General features: G+C 41.0%; 1 protein-coding gene across 1 annotated transcript; it reads right to left on the reverse strand.

The window, feature by feature from the left end:
- Nucleotides 1-2320: 2320 nt before the first annotated feature.
- On the reverse strand, nucleotides 2321-15866 carry TRHR (thyrotropin releasing hormone receptor). Its single transcript, XM_009467534.2, has 2 exons — nucleotides 15072-15866; nucleotides 2321-2728 (listed from the first exon to the last, which is right to left on the reverse strand). The coding sequence occupies exons 1-2, from the start codon at nucleotides 15864-15866 to the stop codon at nucleotides 2321-2323; spliced, it is 1203 nt and encodes a 400-aa protein (XP_009465809.2).
- Nucleotides 15867-16077: the final 211 nt, after the last annotated feature.

Consider the following 16077-nt stretch of genomic DNA (forward strand, 5'->3'; position numbering starts at 1 on the left):
AAATATGAGGCCTATTGGGGTATTTTTAGTTCTCTTTAAGTTTGCAAATATGGCTGAATGTAAGTGAAAGTGGTTTGAATTGGGAAAGTGCTGTATATGCAAAGAAAAACTGGATAGGAAAGCCTTACAAAGCTAGTGAGGCTACCTCTTTCATCCCACACTGGATAGGTTTTTTACTAGAACAATTAGGTTTTTTACAGCTTTTTAAATGTCATGTACAGAAGCTGTGCAAATTGTTCATAACAAACAAGAATACGCAGGCATCTTCCTGAATTTCTGTTACTGCTGCGCAGGAATGGGAAACTATAATTCTAGCAAGAACACAAACTGGTCTAGAGCAAAGCCAAAGTGATAAGCAGTGTTTTGACTGCAGCTACATGGGGTGATCATGGCCCCAGGCTTCTTCTCACGGGCCTGTGAGGGAAAAGCATGCAAGCGGCTATGCTGCCAAGAGAGAAGCCATGGTGACTTCTCTTCTGACAACACTTTTTGTGCCCTGAAGTATTCTAATGGATAACATTTGAGATGAAAAATGAAAAAAAGTGTCATTTTTTCACTGAATTTTCCTCTTTTCCCTAGACATGATCTATATTGAAGCTATAAACTCCATGTAACAGTCTGAGACACAATTACTATTGAACCAAGATAAAATTAACTGGTAAAATCCTGTCCAATACTCTTCAATACCTGTCAAGTTCTAACAGGATTCAGTATTAGCCAAGACTTATGTTTAAAGTGGTACATCTTTAAACTAGCTTGCTGAAAAAAATAAGATTTTTTTAAAGCTTCCTACTGACTTTTTACTTTGTTTATTCCCTGCTGCGAATTCATTGAATGGTCTTCCTATTTCATGCTGTTCAAGGTAAAAAAAAAAAGATTTCATGCTCTTTGCCATCAGATATCTGCTTATTGAAGCATGTTATGATGCCTGCAATTAGGTTTGCGCTGCTGCGGGATGAGGGAGTCAATGGTGGGTAATTACTGTAATTGGCAGCAGTTCTGGCTGCTGTCGGACGGCGCCGCTGGTACTGCCCAGGGCAGCCACACAGGAGGGCAGCTCCTCTCCTCGCCTCTCACCTTCCTTGGGAGCATCACCCACTGCCCCGCTCTGTGTCCATTGAGATGTCCAGGGCAGCCTTGCTCTTTCTGAGAACGCAGACCGCTTTTTGGCCAATACATGAGACGAAGGATTTGGGTATTCCACTGAAGCCAACTCACCTGCTTAAAGTTATTTTGTGTTAAATGCTTTCTTCAGTTAGACTCAACAATATATTCTTTTCACGCCCCAAGAGGCTGCTTTTTCTTGTAGGACGCAGACAGGTGTGTAGAGCTATATGGTAACTCCTGCAATTCTGTGAGAAGAAATGCCTTTACGTTTCATACAGGTTGGTGGGAACAGAGCATCCAAAGGTTTTATATGACTGCGTACTCAGAACAAGGTGGGCCTCAGGCCTGAAAATAAGGAGAGAAGAAGCACACTGAGAAAGAAATATTTCTCATTCTAATATCATTTGCAAAAGAAAATGAAAAACTAAGCCTCTCTGTGGACCATCTATATTGTAAAATGTAAGGTATACAGGTTTACGAACAGCATTTAATCATAGAATCATTAAGGTTGGAAAAGACCTCTGGGATCATCGAGTCCAACCGTTAAAGTAGCATTGTGTAAAGAAGCATCATGAAAACAGTAACATGCACCATCATGTAGAAGAGAGCTGGGTTAGAGATGTGCTACACACGAGGATGGTGCAGGTAGCATGGAAATGGATGTGGCTTTCAGCACTCTCAGGATGAGAGTGCTGGTGTGGGGGAGATCTGTGTCCTCTCTTAGCCCCAGCTGCATGGTGGCACTGGGCTAGTTAACCCCAAGCTGGAGCCAGGAGGTGAGGCACAAGAAAATCCCCCATTGCCCTCCTGCAGGCAGCCAGAGCACACCTGGGAGGAATCACTGAGCTCAGACACCAATGCCCACCGTCCTGCCAGATATGTGCATGAGGCACCATGCCCAAGTGCCACTCTCTGGTGCTCCACCATTGCCCTCTGCTCCTCAGGGAGTAAGGCTTAACCTATGTTTTTCTACTCATCCTTCCCCATACCCCAGATCCTCCCAGTCACGTCATGCTTGACACAAGGCACTTTGAGAGCGTCACTTTCCAGAGCCGGGCAGTTCTCCCTCCCTGCCATGCCCTGTTTGGTGGTGCATCATTTGTCACCGCCAGCCTTCCCTGGTCCTTCGCTGTGCTGCCCCAGATGAAAGCTAGCCCAGCACAGCCCCATTCACATGAACATGCTCTGGTTCATGAGGACTCTACACCAAACATTAAAATGTATTAACTGTTACCTCAGGTGACAAACACGTATCACCAAGGGACAATTTTGCAGAGGACAGATAGGTATTGGTGACAGTAATATCTTCTAGCTCAGTGCTGAAGTGATCAGACTCTTTGATGACGTTAGAATTTAGGGCCACGCTGTAATTGGCTGGTTTCTTCTCCCCTTTCTGCTGGCAATTGCAGAGTTTCCTGAAGGCTGCTCTGAATTTCTGGGACATGAGATTGTAAATCACAGGATTGATAGCACTATTTAAATAAATACAGATTCTGCAAAATAGCAGGAACCAGTTTTCTTGGAAGGGGCTGGAGAGAAAGGAATTGACCACGACCAGCGTGCGGTAGGGCATCCACAGAAATGCAAATAGGACCACCACCACAGCCAACATCTTGGTAACCTGGAGGAACACAGAGGTAGACAGAAGAGGGGCAGAAGGTTAGTACTCATCTTGGAAGGAACATGTACATCCCTACATCTCCAGGACCAAAGCAAAACTATGGACAGACTCTTCAGCTGGGAACTTCTGATCAATGTTTGATTCAGAAAGGTTTTCTACAGTAAGAAGGACAAAAACCCCCTGGCTCCAAATTCCTCCTAGTTTTGTTAAATGACTCTTTCCAGGTGACATCCCTGTAAGGTGATTGCAGACTTCAGACTTTTTGAAACTTCACAAGCTGGAAGGAAGTGTTGATTCAAATAGAAAAAAAAGGGATCTAAAGCCATTTGTTCCAACCACATTAGATCTCCTCCTTTAGACTAGTATAGTCTGTAGACTAATTGAACCTAAAGCCTATTTAGATTATCTGCTTTAGCAGCCACCCTAAAAGAATTTCCAAAAGCTAAAAATAATGAAAAAAAGAAGAATTAGATTTATTCCTATTCATCAAATCCTCAATATTTGATTAGCTCTTCATTATTTGATGTTTACTCTGAAAGTCAATTAAAGTTTACAGAGCCAGGAAAAAAAGTGATTATGAATAAAAACTGATTATTATAAGAACTTTCATTTGTTGTGTAAATTTGTTTTGAATAAAGAAGAAAACAGCCTTTGGGGATAGCTATGATAGCTGAAATTAAATGAACAAGAAATAATTAAAAAATTAGAAAAAAAAAAACCACTGTAAAAAGAGTCCTTCTCTTGTAAATAATTTAATTCTAGTATATATGGTATTCCCTAGTCTCTACATTAAAGAAAGTTTGAAATATGTTAATAAACAAGGTAAAAAGTACAGTGAGATGTGACAGTGGGATAGTATGGTGGCACGGCCTCAGGTAAGTCAGGAGATGACTTGGTTAACTGTGTCTGCATGTACTGGAAAACATTGGCACTGATTTTGGTGAGCTACAACTGCCTCTTTTGATTGTGATTTTTTTTTACTATTTGCCTTTCTTCTTGTTATAAAACTATTGTTGCTTATTGACAGATTAGTTTAAAGAACTTCTTTTTACCTTTGCTTTATTCCTTCCTTCTGGCTACTTGAAGTTATACTTCAATGAAACAGCAACTCCTCTAACCACAGGATACATTCTGGCTGTATGGGTTGTACTTTAATTGCTTGCAGAAAGGATAGGTGTAGATCAATAAGAGTTTTAATTGTTTCCAGGGGGACAGACAGATAACTCCACTAAAATCACTCATATATACATGCTAGTTTTGGGTGTGGTTTTTAGTTTGAAGTTATAAGAGAGTATATAATTCTCTTGTCTTCTGATCAGATAGCTCATTGTATAGGAAGCCTGCAGTCTCATTGCCTAAGGAAGGGATGTATTTTCTTCTAGCTATCTAGAAAGACACATGCAGATATAACCCGATTTATTGTTTTTGCTACAGATTTTATGATAAAGAATGGGATGAAGAGCAAAGTTACTCTACAAATTGTCGTATCTTCGTCTGTCTATCTAGGTATCTATCTTTAAACGTACGTATTCAAAGGCTACGATTTTATCCTATAATTCTCCTCCCTTCACCCTCACTTTTGACTTCCCTACAGCTGTGTTCAGTAGAAGTAAAAAATGAGACTGAGAAATATTATCTCCTTTTTTGTCACTTGACTGATACATTTCCTTATGACTTCTAGACTGCCTTTCTTGTTTGCTGTGCACAAACAATCATCGTAATAGAGCAAAATGCAAATGGAAATGTCTCAGGTAGTTAAAGGGATGATTTTTCCTTATCTCTGAACCACTTCTAAAAGGACTAGTCCTGTGAACATGGCTGCAAAGAGCGAGGTGACCCAGTGCTGGCCCACTCTGGCTGAGGAAGACTCAGGACTCCTCATCTGCTGCCTCTTCTCCCTCCAGGTAAGCTCCAGCCTGTGCCTCCAAACTGAGCAAATCCATTCAACTGAGAATAATCATTCATCATGGAAAATAATCCACATTTAAAGGAAGAAAGTAACCATTTGTGGAGCTTGGATTAACAATAAGACTGAGCCCAACTAACAGATGTGTTGCGTTGGCTCAGGTATTCAGAGGGCAAGTGGATAATAGTTTACACAAGCATCAAAGTACTTTGCTACCAGAAGCTCAGCAGGGGACTCTGTTATCATACCTACTGATCATTGGCAATTTACATTTCTTCTGAGCATGTCTTTAACGAACAATTGCTCAGAGAATCACTTACAATGGTGCAGCTGTCAGTTTGAATCCTGGGTTGAACTAGAAGCAAATTGATCTTACTGTCAGGAAGGGGATATTTTAGAGTCACACAAATAATACTTTACAGCAATGAAAAAAAGGCTGTTACTCTTCAAGTGGCTGCACCCTATATGCCTCAAAGACATATATGTATGTCGTGTGTAAACTATTAGCTGAATTTATGTATACTGGCAGCTTGATGTGCATTTTCCTTCTATCTAAAACCACCAGCTTGTACTGCTGCCATGTTCAGCTTACTAAGGCTGTGATTTGACAATATATTAGAACTGGCTTGTAGCAGCAGATAAAAAATATCATGGTCACAGCACAAGGTGCCCTGAGCTGAGATCAATTCAGCCTGCAGGTTTGAATGTGTTTAAAAATGCCAAGAGGTTAGCATCACACTGTCAGGATTTATGCCAGGTAAGACATCGTCTTGCAGCACTCAGACTCCATGATTTCCTGGTCTTGACATAAACTGAAGCCAAAGGAACCTGTGACTGGAGCTAAAAAAGCAATCCTGTCCCTCCTTGTGCTGGCCCCAAAGATGAAGAGGTAGGTCAGGTCAGACTGCTGGTCCAACTGAAAACTAAACACTTCTCTGTAGAGCTGGGTTTTGGTTTGCTCAGGTCAATGATCCAAGTCACGTACCCATACGATGCTACAGAGTCTACAGTCAGTGCAAGAGAAGAGGTAGAAGCATGTGGCCGTGGATGGCCATGGACAAGCTGGAGAAATGGGCCTGTGAGAACCTCATGAGGTTCAACAAGGACAAGTGCAAGGTCCTGCACTTGGGTCGGGGCAATCCCTGGTATCAATACAGGCTGCAGGATGCAGGGATTGAGAGCAGCCCTGATGAGAAGGACTTGGGGGTACTGGTGGGTGAAAAGGTGGACATGAGCCAGCAATGTGCTCTCGCAGCCCAGAAAGCCAACCGTATCTTGGGCTGCGTCAAAAGAAGCGTGGCCAGCAGGTCAAGGGAGGTGATTCTGCCCCTCTACTCTGCTCTGGTGAGGCCCCACCTGGAGTGCTGCGTTCAGCTCCGGAGTCCTCAGCACAGGAAGGACATGGACCTGTTGGAGCAAGTCCAGAGGAGGGCCACAAAAATGATCAGAGGGATGGAACAGCTCTGCTATGAGGAAAGGCTGAGGGATTTGGGGTTGTTCAGCCTGGAGAAGAGAAGGCTGTGGGGAGACCTTATTGTGGCCTTTCAATACATAAAGGGGGCCTACAAGAAAGATGGGGATAGTCTTTTTAGTAGGGTCTGTTGTGATAGGACAAGGGGTAATGGTTTTAAACTAAAGGAGGGTAGATTTAGACTAAACACAAGGAAAAAAATTTTTACGATGAGGGTGGTGAAAGACTGGACCAGGTTGCCCAGAGAGGTGTTAGATGCCCCATCTTTGGAAACATTCAAGGTCAGGTTGGACGGGACTCTGAGCAACCTGATCTAGTTGTAGATGTCCCTGTCCATTGCAGGGGGGTTGGACTAGATGACCTTTAAAGGTCCCTTCCATCCCAAAGCATTCTATGATCATTTGGGAGGGGGGCTAATTATTTGATGTCAGTGGAGTGCTAAGAGGACAAATTTCTTTAAGAACATGCTTTTTATTCCCTGTAACTGTATGCCAAAGCTCCCTGAAAGCAGAGGCACCAGCATCCTCATTCATTACTCAGGTGAAGGCAAGCATACACTGATTGCTCTTTTCTTGTGGATGTGCACTGCGTATCCTATACTCAGAGTACAAATTATTCTTAGTTAAGGAAATTGAAAACATGATTAAAAGGCTTTGAGCAAATCCATTTTATTCTAAATTTCAAGTGTACTTTGAATGATAGCAAAGTGCTTGAGATTGAATGTGTTCCTGGCTGCATGCAACCGCTCTTCAAGCCCTATCTTTTGGTTTCTGAGAATGTTCTGAAAAATATTTAAAATTATTTTTACTAAACAGATTCCCAATATTTTAATTCTGAACTAGTATTCTCCTTTTCCTTCTTCCTCTAAACCCTTGTCATTCTAAGGAAGTGCTTTTACAAGACATTTTCATTACGATGGTACTCACAGTTTGGTAGTTGCTTCCTTCTCCTTTGAATACTAATCTGTCTTACATTGATAGATAAAAGTAATAGTCATAATTACTAAGTTACTGTGCCATAGAGTCATTCTGGTGTTTTAAAGACATGTAATTGTGTCTGTCTTTCTTGTGCTTGGTGGTGTTCATTGCAATGCACAAAGATTGTATATGCCAGTCCATGATTGCGCAATCCAAAAGAAGTTGTACAATGAGGAGGAGGATTAAATAAATAAAAGGATTAAGGTCTTGATATAATAACACTGCAAGCGAAACCAAGCGATATGATTGAGGATTTCATGTAAGCCATAGAAAACTTATCTTGCATTGCAAGCTGGAATCTGTGCTTGCTCTGCTGTGAGAGAACAGAGGGGTTTCTCGGGGGGGCAGATCATCACGCACTGCATCAACGTCTAAGAGAGGAATTTCTCTAGAGAGTAACCTACCTGTTTTGATTGACCATGCAGGGATCTTAGATGATTTGATTGGACTAAGCAACTAACTTTGTTAGATACGCATAAAGTTAAGTGAGTTGGATCCCATCTCAAGTATAAACAAACAGATTTGCTATCTAAGGCTGTATTTATTTTCCAGAGTCCCCTTGATACCTGAGGAAACTAGGAATTCCTTTGGGGAAAGTATGAAATCTACCTGAAAATATGTAATTCTGTATTCATATTATGGATGGACAATAAAAAAAATTGGGATCTGTTGGCTGAGCTAGGTGGGATAAAATGGAAGTGTGGGAGAGCCAGAACCAGGATCTGATCTGGACCGGACAGATGAGGAACATATGGGAAAGAGAAAAGGAAGCACACAGCTTGTGTGCTTGTGTGCACAGAATGTATGGGCTCTTAGCTGCTATAAAAAGGAGACTAGGTTGCTTCCTTGTCTTCCCATCTGCTTCCCCTGGCCTCTTGCTCTCTTTTAAAAGGTAATGAGCTGCTTGCCAAGGTAGCTCACAGAACAGGTACTCTTGAAAAAAGGATTTAATTTTCCCTACATTTTCAATGTGTTTCTGTGGGACAGGAAAATCCCTTCTCTATCCTTCAGTTTTAAGTTCTCTCACTCTCTTCATCTGCAATGCCTGGGTCTTCAGGACATTTTTGTGCTTCTGAACAGAACAAAATTATTTAAATCTTCAGAAGAAAAAGTTTTAAAATTAATGTTTTAGAAATGCTGATAGATCCTAGTACCTGTGTCACTAGAAAAAAAGAAGCCCTGTGAGCAAAATTAAACACCCAGAGGAAAAAAAAAAAAGGCAGAAACAGCTTTTCTCCCTCATACCGTATGCTGTAAAGAAACATTTAATGTTGGTTGGTGTAACTTGCTAGTGAATCTTTGTTTTATTGTGAAATCTGCTCTGAATACTTTGAACAACACATTTTCTGTTCATGAAATGAAATCTTGCTTTCCCTCTTGTCTTTTTAATAAAAGACTTGGGAATAGAATGCCTAAAATGGACAAGAGGCAAAACTGATCAGCCTTCAACGTTTAGTATCGCAGGTACACATCTGCTTTGAATTCATTGTCCTAAACAGCAACTATAAAATAAGTAGCTAAACCTTCCAAAGTTCAAATAGGAACCATTATTTCTTTTGTTTCTGCAAGCAAAGGCAGTTTAGAAGTAAGTGGAATTGTGGTGGTGCTGCATATGAAATAGCAAAGAACAAGAAGTGCTGAGATTTATTTTTATAATTGTGGTACTTTGTGGTGTAAAGATACAGAAAGGAAGACTATGAGTAAAGACTAAAGAATTATTAGTTTGAATTTCAGGCATGTGTAAAGTTGAAGGTGTAATGCATGTGAATGTAGGTTGAATATGAACTGCAGCTTGAAAGAGGCAATGAGCTGATTATATTGATTTCGGTTTGTCTGTGATTTTTGGTAATGGACAATCTGGTCAAACCTTTGGTATAGGCACTTATATTTTTTCCAGATTGAATTTATGCACACATATTGCTATTTATGTCCGATAAATGCCTGTAACTGCAGTTAATGTTTTCTCAATTGCTATTCATTTTGATTAGGATACAGTCAGTGAATGTGTTTCCTGGAAGACTTAACAATACGGATGGTTCACCAGTACCAGTAACAGGCCTTTCTGAAATAGCAAAGACAAAAATTGGTAAGCTAATGCAATCATATGCATGCCTGAAAAATAAGAGATCTAACTGTTGCATCTGCCTTTGCAACTGCAATGAAGAAACTAAAAAAAAGTGGCAGAAGAACAGCTACCTAGTAGTCTAACAAGCCAGATGTCTTCAGCCTACCACTGCACCACTGAAAGTCCACTGGTGTTGGACTGGATGATCTCCAGAGGTGCCTGTCAGCCTCAATGATTCTGTGAAATTATAACAAAGTATTGGAGAGGAATTTCTTTAATATAAGGTACTGAGGGATCTGGGACAAAGTCCCATGTTGGTTCATAATCCTTTGGATCACACTCAATCTTTCTTGCCACTACATGCAGTTTTTACCCTAGTTTCATGACAACAATTACAGTTTCCCAGTGCTTCATGAGGTCCAGGATTCCTTACACGTTCAAATTATGTGTTTAATTGGACAGCTCCGAATTCATAGTATGTATTTTCTGGTGAGTGAGTAGAAATCAACTTCAATTCACTTCCTTGGGACTGTGATCATCTTTCCAAATTATCATATAGTTGTTAAATAAATCTTAACACTGAATTTGCATTGAAGTTCCTTCTTTGGCTCTGAATTGAGTAAATAGGACTTTGAACTGTCTGGCCTTAACAAATACTTTTTGTTGTTATATCATCTTCTAATCATATTGATCTTTCCTCTGTTGAGCTTTGAAGTTTCAGCTACTGTGACCTGGGTTCAACTGAAGAGTGCTGGAAAATTTTGCTTTCTCACCTTCCCTCCTGTTTAACTTGAGGAAATGTGTACACCAGCACTGTTTCACTCTGTTTTCTCAGGTTCAAATTGTGCAAATCACTCAGCAGAAATACTCTATAGTTTCTCTGTGGTCAAAGAGGTCTCACCTTACTCTTACTCACCTTTTCATTTTCTCCTAATCTTCTGTTGCAAAAACCATTATGTCACTGTTTATCACTGAGACCCCCTATTGGCAGTCAAATGCTTTCCCACAGTATTGTTCACCTATATACCAACTTCAGTCTAGCAAGGTTATTTTCTTTGCAAAGCATAGCTGAAAGCCCATTCAACACAGTCATCACCAGCTCCATCAGACCTAATAGGTGTTTAAGCTTTTTCTTTAAGTCACAAACTAAACATATGCTTGAAGGCTTACCTGCATGTTTCAATACTAAAAACAAGTGTAACACTAGTTGATTCTTCAGAGCCTAGTGCCATGTAGCCTTGAGCACACACTGATTCCACTGAAAATGGAGCATACCAATATCTCCCCACCTTCTGGCAGAGATTTTCCATCAGGAGAAAGTCAGGTGTTGCCTACTGACTTGTAGGAAATGGAGATACTTTATGAGAGAAGAAAGCTTATTTTGTGCCTTTCCCTTTCTTTTGACATTTAAGAAAAAGGATTGGCTTTTTATGCCTGTTGTTTTCGCTTGTCTTCCCTGTTCAGTTTTGTCTTGCAGTGCTTTAAATGAAAACTTCAGGGGGCCCTGAAGAGTACTTTGAAGGCTTTGTCCGTTGGTGGTTGTTGATATGGGGGTATTGAACCTTTAGTAAACAGATTTTGTTCCTGTTAGCTTTCCAAACATTGGAACGGAATAAATATTTCCTAGAACTAACATAGTTCAGTGACTTTTAAATGGTGTGGGTGGGAGGGTGAAGGCAGGGAATGGAAGGAGTAAGCAAAAGATCACTTTCTACCTGGAAGAGCTGATTTTCATTCACTGGAGATGTAATATAGCCTCATTCTGAGCTCATCCCTAGACAGTTCTCAGGAAAAATATGTTAAAATAGGCTTGACTCACTATTCTAATATAGTCCCGGCCTTCTTTCTAAATCATAGAATGATCTAAATTGCCATTCTGTTTTGAAAACAAAATAGAAGTCCTCTGACCACCTGACCACTTTTTTCCCCTTCAGTGCTGGAATTATGTCTGTTTACACCAGAGACTGAAAATACATGTTCTAACAAAACTGATCATGGTCCATCTATTCTCCTTCAGCAGTAGACACCTCCCTCCTTCCTGTTTATCTCACTGCTGAGCTTTCCACCCCAGCCCCCTTGCCTCAGCTCAGGTAGCAGTCATCTACAGTTGTGAGGAAATGGTTATTTTACTCTGTATTTGCTTCCTCCCTTAGCACAGATATATCCTAGATGCCATATCAGGGGTGTTCCTCTCTTGCCCTACTCTTTCTGTTGGTGCCAGGTGTGAGGAAGCATCCTAGGTGTTGAATCCAGGATGGTTTCCAAGTTGCTCTTCACATTTTCAGTCTGTCAGCTTCTAATTCTGGGCTAACTCTCATACCAGAAACCTAAACTACATATTGTCATTTTTGAAGAAAACAATTGAAATTGCATAACTGTATGACTCACAATAGAAAGTATTGACTGTATATAGAAGCTGATTCTTGGAATTTGGATTCTTGGAAGCTGATACAGAAACACAAACCTGACAGTGTAGGTAGCTATATGCTAACACAACAATATAGGTTAAAAAAAAAGTCTAAAAAACAGCAGGAGGATGGAATCTGTTTTAGCCATGAGTTGGAAACAGCTTCAGATAGTGCTCTTCAACTCAAACACAGCCACTGTATGACAAGGTAGGGGACGAAACACTTTCTTAACCAGGCAAAAAACAAATTTCAACAAATGTTTTTAACAAAGGAAGACTTTCAAAACTGATAATGGGAAGTCCCAAGGAAATTAAAGACAATGGTATGACCTGGCAGTCTAGGTCAAACTAAATCCAAATTAGTCAAGCAATCCAGGTCAGACTAGGTGGGTAAATCAATTCACATACTGCCATGTTGGATTAATCACTGTCAAAAATGGTTATGAAATTCCTGAGTTAAATCTTCATGAAGGCTGAAGAAACCTATCTAACTTATTTCATTCTGGTGTGTTACATAAATGTGAACTCATAATAGGTTAATTATAATAATAATTAATTATAACCACTCAATGGAACAGTACTGAATGTCCATGTCCAGATTTTGACAGTGGGGAGGCTGCAGAGGTGGGCTCTCTGAGGGTCAGGGCTGCCCTGTGCCAGACACAAACGGTTCCATCCAGCTCCAACAGACCCACCACAGGACTCAGCTGAGCCCATCAGCCAAGCTGGTGGCACCTCTGTTAAAACATATTTAAGAAATGGAAAAAATGCTGGAAAGAGAGAGGAAGAGAGAAGAGAAGGGAAAAAAAGGGTGAGAAACAACAGAGGGAACACCAAAGTCAGAGAAGGAGGAGGCACTCCTTGGTGAAGCACCACCTGAAGGGACTGCAGCCCATTGAGGACCCACACTGAAACAGAGGAAAAGAGTGAAAAGGAAGGAGTGGCAGAGAGAAACCTCTGCAACCTGATCACAACACTCCCCTGTCCCACACTGCTGGTTGCCTCACAGAAGGGACTGAGTGTAACTTGTGGCTACAACATGGGGCAATAAATTGGCAATAAACGAAGTTAATTTTCCCCAAGTCAAGTCTGCATTGCCCATGACAGTAACTAATAAGTTATCTTCCTGTCCTTATCTTGATCCATGAGCTTTCTCACTCCTATTCTTCCATTTTCTCCCCCGTCCTGCTGTGGGGGCCAGTGAGCGAGCAGCTGGGTGGATGTTGGCTGCCAGCCGGAGCCAACCTACCACAGGAACATGCACAAATTTCATTTTGTAGAAATGTTCTTGGATAAATGATAGAATCATAGAATTGTTTAGGTTGGAAAAGACCTTTAAGATCAAGTCCAACTCTTAACCTAGCACTGCCAAGTCCACCACTAAACCATGTCCCTAAGCACCACATCTACCTGTCTTTTAAATACCTCCAGGGATGGAGACTCAACCACTTTCCTGGGCAGCCTGTTCCAATGCTTGACAACCCTTTTGGTGAAGAAATTTTTCCTAATATCCAATCTAAACCTCCCCTGGAGCAACTTGAGGCTGTTTCCTATCATCCTATCGCTTGTTACTTGGGAGAAGAGACCGACCTCCACCTCACTACAGCCTCCTTTCAGGTAGTTGTAGAGAGCAATGTATGAGAACTGCCACAGAAGTAGGAAGTGTACACCACATTTTCACTTTTTCTGCAGATCACATGGTGGACATTGTATGCAACTCCATCACTGTAGTGCAAGCACAGTTCCAAGAAGGCATATAAACAGTTTTATGTGACAGCAGAACTCACTATGAAGCCTAACTATAGTGTCAGCTATGCATGTCTTTGCCATAGCAGCAGGAAATTTTCACTTGTGTGCCTTACTAACCAGTAGATATCTTTGAATATGGACTTGTGTTTTCCCATTTTACACCACTGGTTATATTTTGCATGCTGCTATTATACAAAAAATATCACTAATAATGCACACTATCCTTGCTTTGCTTCCTATGTTATGCTATATGCAAATGCTAGCTTTACTCATAATGATGCTACTTTAAACAATCAGGTTACTTAGGCTTTTAGAAAATGTCTTGCTGTCTTTACGAGACATAAAAGACATCACATTATAATCCTCGCTTTTTGGTTTCATAATATAATGGTATCCACATTCAGCAATGCTCAATGTAAAAGATTTGTCTGTTTTTCAAGTGATGCTAAGCACACATCAACAAGCACGTATACAAAAGTGATACTGAGAACTTGAAAAGCAGATTATCTTCTTCTTCTACTAATTAATGGACAAAGAAATCCAACATTAAACACTTTTAATCAGACTATGAACTATAATTGGAGACACATAATTAAATATAGCCTAGCCCACATGTTTCAGTTGTGTGTTTCAAAGCATGGTTCTAGTGCTCTGCAAGTGCTTGGTGCTCTAAGCAGGCAGCTCAGTTGTTAACTTTTGAGGTCAGTGCCATCTCTGTCATAAGGAAAAATGGTCCCTCTCATTAAACAGTAGCAATCTACATAAAAAAAGAAGAATGCAAAGTTCAACCTGTCACCCAAGGAGGGCACTCAGCTTGCTTGAAAGGGTGCACACCTCGGCTTTGCTTCCTGAAGGAACTGTACAGTGCAGGGAGGCAGAAGCATCCTACTTGGCAAAGCAACCCCCAGGGTGCCTTGTAGTGGCTGCCGAGGGGCTCTAAGCCAAGTTGCTCAGCGTAGAGCATTGCTTCCCCACGCTTGCATCAAGCTGCCTGACCCAACCAGAGCCTGCTCCCGAGAGCCAGCTGCAAAGTGATGCACCCTGCATTTCTCAGCACTGCACCCGACTGTGCTACCTGCTGCATGTTGTGTGAGTATGAGGCAGTATGGTTTATTGCAAATAGCCATAAATTAATCTACTAACTATATTCTACTTATACAATTACACATTGCAGCATACATATTTAACAATATAAAAAGAAGCTAGTCAAACCTATGCCTCAGTTTTGAGCCATCAATACATAAAAATATTTCATGAAAGACAAAATAACAAAGATACAGATTTGCTTAAGTGGACTTTTCACAGGAGAGTTAGACACAGGAAAAGTAACAACTTCACTGTGTTTGCAAAATGATACAGTGCCTTAGCTGGGACAAATATCAAGTCTCAAACTCCCAGGCTATTTCCTTCTCTTCAGATCTCAAAAGTAACTCAAGAGTCACTTTGTATATTTGGCAGGATTACTAACAGGCTTTAATGTAAAGAAACTACAGTTAAAAATGTTTAATTCTTTATTGACACTTCCTAATTGCTTTTTGATATAGGAAATAAAATACTATATGTTTTTCAGTCCTTGCTGTAGGTAATAATGAATAGGCAAGAAAAAATATATATTTATACGTATGTGTATACATATCACAGAATTTCAGCTTGACTGCTTAGCAAAAAGGGAGAATATGTTTTACCCGCTTCCACAGATTTAGACTAGTGATCTCTGAAACAAGTGGGTTTTAGGTTTCAGAAAGCCATTTCAAACTTCTGTTCCTACCTGCCTTCGAGAAGCAATAGTGCTATTGAAACTCCTGTTAGTCATCTTGGAATTCACAGGCTTGCTTTGGTGAGCCACGTCATTCCTCCATGTCTTAGAGTTTTCTTTTGGGTCCGAAGGGATGGGGTTCAGGAACAGTATTCTAGCAATCAGGCCATAGAGGACAGTCGCCAATACCATTGGCACAACATAAAATATACCAAAGTCCATCATGTAGATAGGAGAGTAATAGCTCCTGGACACCTTGTAGCCACAGGACACAACAGTAGTGTCTTTGTAGACTACTGTATTAAGGTCTAGCAAGAAAAACCAGAGCATACAATATATGGAGGTGAAAGCCCAGACAAAAATAATGATCTTTTTGGCTCTTGAGAAAGTGCATATGAATTGAGCTTTGATTGGGTGGCAGATGGCTATGTATCTCTCAATGGTGAAGGCAGTGATGGAAAAAGAAGAAGCATTGATCCCTAGGTACTGGAGATAAGTGATGCAGAGACACCCCACGTAGCCATACACCCAGGATCTATACAGGCTTTCTGTGATATTGGGTAGTCCTGCAGCCACAAGCACCATGAGATCTGCCACAGCCAGACTCACCAGATAGCAGTTAGTGGGAGTTCTCATGTGTTTGGTTCTGAGAACCACCAAAACCACCATGATGTTGCCCACGATGCCTAGTCCACAGATGAGGAGGACCAAGAGGATGGTAACCACCTGGTATTCGGCTGTTACAATCTCCTGGCTTGATAGGGGTAGCCCAGTTTGATTCTGCTCATCTCCAGTGCCATTCTCCATCTTCACCAGCCCACTGCTTCTTCTGCCAGCACTTAGTCTCAGCACATGTTCTCCATGGTCCCCTGCAAAAGGGGGAGTGGAGCAGAGCGTGGGTGAGCTGTAGCCCCAGAGCACATTCTCCATGTAGTCACAGTCCCATTCCTGTACTGTCCTCTACTCATCCGAAAGCACCTGGACTTTTAGTCTTTGTTAATTCAATTACCAGACAGGT

This window comes from Nipponia nippon, unplaced genomic scaffold (assembly GCF_047370975.1).
Source record: "Nipponia nippon isolate SJK-2023a ecotype South Korea unplaced genomic scaffold, ASM4737097v1 scaffold_1, whole genome shotgun sequence".
NCBI classification, from domain to species: Eukaryota; Metazoa; Chordata; class Aves; order Pelecaniformes; family Threskiornithidae; genus Nipponia; species Nipponia nippon.